Raw genomic sequence first — 9359 nt, 5'->3', positions numbered from 1 at the left:
GCTGCCAAAACCTTTGCAGGGCCCCTTTCTACCCACACCTCTCCAGCCACTTGCCAGAGCAGTGCTGACAGGACCAGACTCCCTGGTACAAGTGCTGGGACAGACAGGGATTTGTGGCTCTTCCAGAGGGAATTCATGGCTGCCATACCTCCAGCTCCCGCATGACATGGAACCAGGCCCTCGTCTCCTCTTCCCGCTCCGCCACGGTGGCTGTCATATCATCCTGTGCAAACACAAGCACATGGAAGGGGTGCTGATGGAATGCTCACCAGGCATGCCAAACAGAGACTGAGGACACCCCTCTGCCCTGGGAGCAGGGACATCCCTCTTGACTCCTCTGGGGACCACTGTCCCCAGGCCAGGAGGGCAGGGCATGGATGTCCCCACTTTTCATTCCAGCCAGCGCCACACACTTCAAGGAAGCCCCTTGGCTGTCCTGGATGCTGCAGTATTTTTCCTGGGTACACGGTGGCAGCATTGAGACACGTTTAGTTCTGAGAACACGGCGTTGGGAATTCTATTTTTGGCTACTCCTTTGCATCCCCGAAATCCCACCCGCGTGGGAGCCAGCCAGCCAGGCTCTGCTGTGGGCAGCGATGCTGGACACTCGGGAGAGGACAAACCCACTCCAGGCCAAAAGCGCTGCGTGGAAAAGGGAGACATGAAGAGCCTGGAACAGACCTGAATGTGCTTGATCCTCTGTCTCTTGCCCTCATTCTCAGAGTTCTGCCTGATGCCATAGGCGAAGAGGATGAAGAATCTCCTTCTCTTTTCTACGAACTCATCCAAGAACTGCTCAATCTCTCCGTCCGACATCTCCAGCAGGCGCTTGTGGGCCACCTCGTGACTCTCTGCCTGGCTCTGCTTGGCCCACTCAGCTGCCTTCAAAGCTGAGAGAGACACAGAGCCCCGGCTGTCCTTCGCAGAGCCCTCCCTGCAGTGCTGGGGGGTTTGCTGTGGTGCTCCCCAAAAGGCCAGAGGGTGTCTTTATTTCACACAGAAACTAAGCAGGGAGCGCAATGTTCTCAAGGGAATGGAGCAAACACAGTGGGACCCCTTATCAGGAGGATAAAATGAGCACATTAGATTAGATTAGATTAGATTTTAGGAAGAAATTCTTCCTTGTGAGGGTAGTGAGGCCCTGGCACAAGTTGTCCAGAGAAGCTGTGGCAGAAGAAATGTCCAAGACCAGCTTGGATGGGGTTTGGAGCAACCTGAGTGAGTGTAAATTGTCCATGCCTGTGGCAGGGGGTGGAATGAGATGGGCTTTAAAGTCCCTTCCAATCCAAACCAACCCAAAACATGACAAAGGGAGCCATGGCTGCAAGAGGAGCAGGTCCCCAAGGGCACCCCAAGGCCCTCAGTGCTGGGTGACCTCACCCAGTTATCACTGTTCAGCCCTTTCCCTTGTAGGGTGAAGGTTGGGTTAGGGAGCCTGCAGGCAGGGCAGAGGTCCTGCCTTTGGGGTGCAGTGCTGTAAACCACCATAACCAGCCCCCCTCCAACTTTGTGAACTTTGGGTTTGTGGTCCCAGTTACACATATTCTCCCTCCTCTGGTACCTTCTCTGTGTTTGGCCTTTTCCTTCAGTTCGGACAGATCTGTACGTTTGGTGACAAAGAAATTTTTCCGCTTGATCTCCTGCTGAAGGGCACACTTCAGCTCCAGCATCTTGACGTTGAACTTGATGGTGTGTTTGTAGCGTGCTTCCCTAATGTCTGAGATCTTCGAGAGACACTCCATCCTGCACACAGAGAGCAGCAGTCACACCGTGCTTTGTGTTCCTGGCCATTCCCATGCACCCCTGTGCCTGATCTAGCCCAGCCCCCCGCCGTGATGCCGTGCCTGCTCCTGGCTCTCATCTGGGTGTAGTGGTGTTACTCCAAGGCCAGCAGCAAACAAACACAGCTCTTGGTGGGGTTTGGCACTCGGGCATCTTGCCCAGCTCAGGTGGGACTCAGAAGGAAGAGACAATTCACCCCATCCTGAGAAATATCTGCAATAGGTGGAATAAAACACCTTGGAAGTACCAATCTCCCTGCGCTGACCAGGTACCCAACCCTCAGCAGGCAGCTCTGGATGAGAGCAGCAGCTCCTCTCTCTGAAGGCACAGCTGGCCTCTAAACATCGATACTCATCGCTGGCACTGCCCCTCAGCACCAAGTTTTCCCCGCAGGGCTGGCAGGACCACGTACAGCTGCTCGTAGTCTTCTGTGGCGAGTTCAATAGCAACGTTCAGCTCCCTATTCTGCTGAGTCAGCTGCCTTTCGTACTTCCAGTAGTACTTGTCAAAAACAGCTTTCTGGATTGTCAGGCTCCGGGTCTCCTCCCGGAGCTCGTTGTTTCGGGTCAGGATAGTGTTGTAACGCACAGTGGCCTGGGGAGAGCGGAGCAAAAGGTTTGGGACTGGTGGGAGATTAAGGGGCTCACGTCTCTGCTTGAAGACCTTGACTAGGGCAGGGACAAACACAGCCCAGGAGATTTGAAGTTCGCCTTGCACTGTCCTCCTCCCCAAGAGAGGAAAAGCAACAGAGGATCAGGGCAATCACAACAGACACCTGGAGCTGGCGTTGTCCAAGGCAAGGTGGCTCCAGGCAGCTTGGTTTGATCACTAAACAGGTGCAGACCTTCAGGCCTCTTGGCACAGCACAGGCCCTGCTTTTGGGTCACCAAGCTTGAAGGAGCCTTTGAGATATTCTGGGAGCAATCAGGCCAGGGGAACCAGACTGGTGCTTTATGCAGTTTGTGCTGACCACAGACATTTGCACCACTGCGCTGTGTCCCGACCAAGAAGGTCCCAGGCCCCTCTGTGGCCTCACAAAGGTCTCCAAAATGTTTGCTTACTCGGTTAAGCCGGAACTCCATTCCATCGACCTTCTCCTGCAGCCGTTTGTGATTCCTCGCTTCCAGTGCCTTCGCTGTTATCTCTCTCTGCTTTGTAATGTGTCTTTCCCACTCTCTCACCTGTACACACACAGAGTGGGGGAAAAAAAAAAAAAAAAGGAAGTATAATCTCCACCCCTACATTCTGGATTCTTGTCAGGACATGCAGCCAAAGAAAATACCCTCTGCTGCCCTGAACTGCAGCAACCATGTCATTAATGAGCTCACACATATAGAAGCAGCTTTTATCCCAAAGGATCCCATCCTGCACGTGCAGAAACATAAACTGTAACTGGGAATGGGTTTATTTTTGTGTCATGAAGAAAGTGCAGCTGCCTCTGGAGGGAACTCCAGCAGGTGTTGAGCACAGCACAGCAGCACTCTGTGGGGTGGAAGAGGCAACGAGGATGGGGTTTCGGTTGGGGTAGTGTGCTGGCCAGGCGGGGATTTGTGGGGTTCTCCCTGGGAATCAGCAGAGGAAAATTTTGCCAGAAGTGGGAAGCTGTCAGAGCAAATAAATCCATGGGAAGAATGAAGTGGTTGGAGAACAGCGAAGAAGGGGCAGGTTGGGGAGGTATGACTGAGCCAAGAGATCCCTGAGTGAAAGCTGACCCTGTTGGGAAAGCTCTGCAGCACCTCCGGCAACTGCAAACTATCCAAGCATGTTCCTTGTCTTCCATCACGGGCAGCTGGCTCAAAGCAGAAGGCTGAAGGGCCCTGTCCCTTCCATAGCCCCACTTTTCCCTTGGCCTCCTACCCCACTGCTGCCCAAATCCAACCAGGATGTCCTCAGGAGAAAGGATGGGACATCCCTCAGGTCCTCATCCCTCAGCTCTATTTGTCACATCTCAACAACACACACGTTCCATTTTTACCTTTTTCAGGACAATAAAAAAAGTGAAGGGAGAAGCAGAGGGATGTTGTGTGACACCAGGCAGGTATGTACCATCCCAGAGGGGCTGCAAGCACTGGTGGGACAACCAGTTTTAGAGGCTGGCCTTACTTTTCCAGTCAGTGCTTCTGACTTGAATGGGAGTCTGGCTCTACCCACTTGTCACTATCGTGTGTCATTTGCCAGGAGGAATATTCCAAGGCCTGAATTAAATGTGTTTTACACTGAGGAGTTTCAGCCAGGGAATGGTCCAGGTGCTCTCACCTGCTTGCTCAGGTCAGCTAAAAGGGCTTTTCTCTCTTTGATCATGGCCTCGTTCTGATTTTTGATCTGAAAAGTGGTTTCGACCTTCATACGATTTCTGTTTTCCAGCATCACATTCTTTGGGGAATAGATCTGGCTCAGCATTAATGACACGTGTCTGTGTTCTTGATTCAGATCATCTATTGCTTTTCTGTAAAAATGGAACGACAAATAACATTTAGCACATCCCAGCTGCAAGGCCAGGGCAGGTCCTTCCCCCTCCCCATCTCACCACTGTGGTCCCCATCATCTCTCTATAAAAAAGAGAGAGCAACTTTTCACACAGTCAGATAGTGGCAAGAGTGAATGGTTTTAAACTGAGAGAGGAGAAATTTAGATTATATTTAGGAGGAAGTGCTAAGAATGAGGGTGGCACAGGTTGTCCAGAGAAGCTGTGGCTGCCCCATCCCTGAAAGTGTCCAAGGCCAGGTTGGATGGGGCTTGGAGCAACCTGATCTAAAGTGTCCCTGCCCATGGCAGGGGGTGGAACTGGCTGAGCCTTAAGGTCCCTTCCAGCCCAAACTCTTGTGTGATTCTGCAGCTCATGGAGGAGCTTCCCAAATGAACCATGGCCTGTGGATCTGCACTCACTGCTGAGCCTGGATTTGCCGCCAGATCTCGGCATCGTAAAATTTCCTCTTGCACGCTGTGTGATGATACTGTGTCTGCAGTTTCCTGATCTCCATTTTAGTCCTTCTCTCCTTCTCATGCTCAGAGAGTTCTGAAAGGTCCTGGCTCTTGGAGGGTTTTCTCCGCTGTCACAGAGAGGGAGGGTTTGGTCATTCGAGCAAACACAGCCAGCACTGGCAGCCAGCACGTGGGGGAGTGGGTCAATGGCATCACCAGCCCCAGCTCTTCTCTGGCACCTGAGATACTCATCACCACCTGAAACCTCAGCTCCTGGACACACCTCCACCACCAGGGAGGGCAGGGGATCGCAGGTTGTCACCTGTTTTGTCACACTGCAAGGACCATGTCAGTCAGAACCAAACCCACTGGTGCTGTGGACATGGAGGTGACCTTGCCCACAAGTGGAGCAGGAGTGCTCCCATCCCTGGATGTGGGAAGGTGACTTCTACTGAGAACCTGCCCAACAGGTGAGCACTGAAGCTGTGGCAGTCAGATCCACCACCACCTGTGTCCTCAGCTGACCCATATTGCCCAAAGCTGCCTCTCCCAACACCCAAACTCAGGCCGTGGCCTCATCCCTGCTACAGGAGGGCAGGTTTGAAACAGCCCCATTGCAACCCAGCACCTTGCTGGCAGAAGCAAGGCTGGCTCCCCACTGCTGGCCCTGTATTCCCACGGGTAAGATCCCTATGGCAGATCTTCTGCAGTCCCTGCGAAGTTCAACTTTAGTTTGTGCTTCATTTTTACCTTTGAGCTCTTCATTTTTCCTGCCTAACTCTGCGGGTTACTCTGTAGACGCCTCAGGAAGGGGACAAAGGAGACTCCACAGGGGTAGCTGTCCAAGGGAAAAGAATGAAACGGGAGTAGTGGGGTGGTTGTGTCCTCCTGCCCATCCCTCAGCACCCGCTCGCATGTTTGGCACAGGAGGAAACCATCACAGATGGCTGCGAGAGGAATAAAAGGAGAGCATTTTTGGTGATGTCATCGTGAACTGATCGAGTTTACAAGTAGGGGAGGAACAGATGGTTTGAGCTATTCCACCCTGTTCAGTACCTGGGTTTCCATAGAAATTCCAGTGAGGTCAGTCCCCCCCACCCTGTGCCAGCGGGCAGAATTCCTGAAGGACATCTGGATTCATCCCCCCCACCCCATCCCACTGCTGCCAGGGAGGGCTCTAGAGCAGATCCCACATCCCTAACACCAGAGCTGGTCCCCAGCAGCCACACTGCAGCCCCCTGGGTCCCCCTGAGCCCCACAACACTGCTCAGCCCCCCCGGGTACTGCAGCTCCTCTCCAGCCAGGACACGGCACTGTGATGGCAGCTGCGTGTTCCCAAAGAACAACCCCTGTCTCCAGTGGGAAGCTCAGGAGAGGTGAGAACCTAGAAGGGGACCGATCCCAGCCCCATCCTGTGCCCTGCACTGTCCCATACCCTGTGGAACAATCACTGGCCTGGTTGCCATAGCAGCATCATCACAATGGAATGTGGATGGGGCTCCAAGGATCACTAAGAAGGATGCAGCAAGGAGTTGCTGGGACCCCACATTACACGGACCAAAGGGATTTCCATGCCCCAAAACCAGCCCTGAACCACATGCTCTGATATCTCTCTGGCTTCACAACTGTCATTTTACCAGTTCTCCTCTTTACAGTGTTCAAACTGACCCACAACCTGGAACTTTGAACCTCTTTGCTCCAACAGGAGCATCCAGGGGTTCACCATCCCCAGCAGCACTTTGGGGTCACAGCTGCTGTTCCCTCCCCATACCTCCCAGCTCCACATCCAGCTTTCTGAGCTTCCTGGTTTTCATCTGTTCTGCTCATGAAGAGGCAACAATCACCACCCTGTTGTTGTCACCCTCATCATCCAGACCTCCTCGAGGTGCCCACTGTCAGGAGAGAGCAATGGTTGGCACTGCCAGCCCAGGGAAGGTCCCTGGGGACAGAGAGCAGCTGATTAGGGGCCATGCCTGAGGCTTCATGCCTGCTTCTCTCCCTTCCATGCAGGGGAGCACATGGGACCCATGGACTGAGTCACGAGAGCCGTGATAATCCATTCCCTCTAAGCTGGAGCGCGTGGCCGGCTCCTTCCCAGGGACTCAAACACCGTGATTCCTGGAGGGCTGGAGCACAGCAAGCTGCCACAGGGCTGTGTTTTGTAGCCCTGGAGTTGCTTACTCAGCTGTGGGGTGAAGGGGAACAGAGAAGTGCTGAAGGTGAGCAAAGGGCACCCGTGTCCCAGTTTGCAGGGCTGTGGCGAGTTCAAAGCCACGAGCAAAATCCTCCACCAGCACATCCCTCCCAAGGCAGCACCTCCCCTCATCCCAGAGACTTTGATGAGCTAACAACCCAGCCACCAAGTGCCAGGCTAATTCCCAGCCAGATAGGCTCTGAGGAGGCATTTAATTGGAAATTATTTTCATAGCAGGGAGCAGAATGTGGTGTTTGATAAGAAAAATCACAACCAAGGGCAGAATGATGCTGGGAAGGCTCTGGAGCCTGAGGGTCCTGCCAGGGCCAGGAGAAGCTCCTGGAGCTTTTCGTGCTGTTCCTGCATGAACAACAGCTCCATGGGATGATAAGAGCAAGCTCTCCAGGGCTGAGGTTGTCACTCAGTCCTGGTGGCCCTTGGCTGTTTATGCTGCTCATCCCTTTCCCTCACCCTCAGCAGAAACAGGGCCAAGCCTCCACTTCTGAATAAGGGTAAAGGTGCAGGGGTGAACATCATTTTTCCAGAAACAATGCCACTGGGTGGCTTGAAAGCCTGTTTTTCCTCGGCTTGGACTAGTCCAGCCTCAAAATACAGCCCACATTGTCCGTCCCTTTTTGTGTCCTTCTCCACGGACCAATTCTCAATTGTTTAGCTAGAACAAGTCAGTAAATTAAGCTATTGAGGAGGGCTCTGATTTGGTAGAGTCTGTGTCTGTCACCCTCCTTGCAGAAGCATTGATTTCGCTAAAGAGGGCTGTTCTCACCCAAACAATGCCCGACTGTCAGGCTTGCTCTGAGTGGGGGTGACTTCATTGTCTGGATGGACCTTTAAGCAGAAGGTAATCAGAGCAGGACGAGATCGTCCGTAAGATCTGAATCCAACAAATCTACCAACTTCTGGGAGAAACAGGAGAAAAGTGACTTTTTGTGCAATTTTCATCTTAACCCATCTTCCCTAATTTAACAGGTACATTTAGCACTGATTGACACGGAGAAATTATTCTTTCAGCTGCAGATCTGGGGGGTAATTAAAACTACTTGTACTATTTTAAGGGTCAAATCCTGATCTCTGCAAGCAGTGCAAATCCTTCCCAGTTTCAGCAGAGATTTCCCTGGGTCCAGTTCCCGGTGGCAGCAGATGATGGTCAGAGCTGGGCTGGCTCTGATCTGAGCTCCCACCTGGGAGCGTCCCATCGACGTCAAACAAAATCTCTGGGGTAAATTAGAGAATCAGGCCCGTATTTTCATGCAAATGCAGTACATTCGTGTTACTTAATGCCTATTTATAATAAATCCAGAACTTAATTCTACTTAACCCGTCTTTAGTGTTCGACACATGAAATCGGTGAGTCAGAGGGCTAAATATGGAACTGTCAAAACTTTCTTTTTTCCCTCCTCTAAAAGCCTGGATTAAATCATAATCAAACTCCCGTCAGCTCCAGCAGCAGCGCTGGGAGAAGCAGGAAGATGCTGACAACTGCTAAGGCAGCTGGTGATGGGGAAAGGTCTTCTCAGCCAACAGATTGATGGCAGAACCTCACAGAAAAGGTTGTGAATTCAGACACAGGCTGGGTCCATCTCTGCTGGGACCACAGAACCACAGAATTATAAAATGGTTTGGGTTGGGAGGGGCCTTAAGGATCATCTTGTTCCACCCCCTGCCTCAGGCAGGGACACCTTCTACTATCCCAGGTTGCTCCAAGCCCCATCCAAGCTGGACTTGAATACTTCCAGGGATGGGGCAGCCACAGCTTCTCTGGGCAACCTGTGCCAAGGCCTCATCACTCTCTGAGTAAAGAATTCCTTCCTAACATCAAATCTAAATCTCTCCTCTTTTAGTTTAAAACCATTCTCCCTTGTCCTGTTACCAGCTGACCATATAAATGTCATCCTGTGTACCTTGAGTGATCCCTTGACCTCCTGGTGTGACCTTACCAAGACCTGGCTTGCAAAAGGTGTCCCACGGGCACATTTTCTACTCAGGTTTTTATTTCTTTCCTCTGAGGAATGTTATCTTCACACGTTTATGAACCGTCTCAGCCTTCAAGGCCAGTTTTGGCCCCAGAAAAACCATCTTGCACACATTGAGAGTTGTGGTCCTGCAGCTTTTTGCAACTGAGTTTTCTCAGTCTGTTTCTTATTGAAAAGGTTTCTTCCAAAATACACACTTGTTTGGTCCTCAAATGCTGAGCTGTTCCCTCCCTGCACCGCATCATTTCTTCCAGCCTGCCCTTCCTGGGTGGGGTAGAGACATCTCTGTATGGACACACGGTTTCAAGTTTTTAAGAGTAACTGGTATGAGAGAGAGGAGAGGAGGCTGTTGTCTGCCTGCTGGATTACAGCTGTAATTCCTCCCCCCACACAGAGGAAATTGTCATCGTAATTTCCTGCAGATGGGTTTCTTCTGAACTGCTGACACCGAGCGAAATGCGCTTTCCAGC

The 9359-nt window shown here is 52.0% G+C and overlaps 1 protein-coding gene across 3 annotated transcripts; it reads right to left on the bottom strand.

Annotated features, from left to right (window-relative positions):
- Positions 1-95: 95 nt before the first annotated feature.
- Positions 96-6159, bottom strand: CCDC63 (coiled-coil domain containing 63). Of its 3 annotated transcripts, none has more exons than XM_027878674.1 (9): positions 6089-6159; positions 5455-5542; positions 4669-4832; positions 4039-4228; positions 2844-2963; positions 2195-2376; positions 1562-1743; positions 682-890; positions 96-223 (listed from the first exon to the last, which is right to left on the bottom strand). In XM_027878674.1, exons 2-9 carry the CDS (start codon positions 5467-5469, stop codon positions 134-136), a joined length of 1152 nt encoding a protein of 383 aa, XP_027734475.1. In that variant the 5' UTR covers positions 5470-5542; positions 6089-6159; the 3' UTR covers positions 96-133. The 3 variants fall into 3 exon arrangements, with proteins under 3 accessions (XP_027734475.1, XP_027734478.1, XP_027734477.1); XM_027878677.1 differs by having other exon boundaries at positions 4669-4829; XM_027878676.1 differs by lacking the exon at positions 6089-6159 and adding an exon at positions 5761-6015 and having other exon boundaries at positions 5455-5651.
- Between the last annotated feature and the right edge of the window lie 3200 nt (positions 6160-9359).

This window comes from Empidonax traillii, unplaced genomic scaffold, assembly GCF_003031625.1.
Source record: "Empidonax traillii isolate 1590-97213 ecotype Southwest subspecies unplaced genomic scaffold, ASM303162v1 scaffold43:size1863611, whole genome shotgun sequence".
In the NCBI taxonomy this organism is placed as follows: domain Eukaryota; kingdom Metazoa; phylum Chordata; class Aves; order Passeriformes; family Tyrannidae; genus Empidonax; species Empidonax traillii.
The sequence above is the reverse complement of the archived record's forward strand: the minus strand, read 5'-3'. Positions and strand labels throughout refer to the sequence as shown.

What these genes read in the sequence shown, in the direction of transcription:
- CCDC63 (XM_027878674.1), bottom strand. An exon ending in ACAGAAGACTACGAGCAGCT is followed by an intron (nt 1,744 to 2,194) that starts GTACGTGGTCCT and finishes CTCTGTGTGCAG; the next exon opens with GATGGAGTGTCTCTCGAAGA. An exon ending in AGAGGATCAAGCACATTCAG is followed by an intron (nt 224 to 681) that starts GTCTGTTCCAGG and finishes GTGTTTGCACAG; the next exon opens with GATGATATGACAGCCACCGT.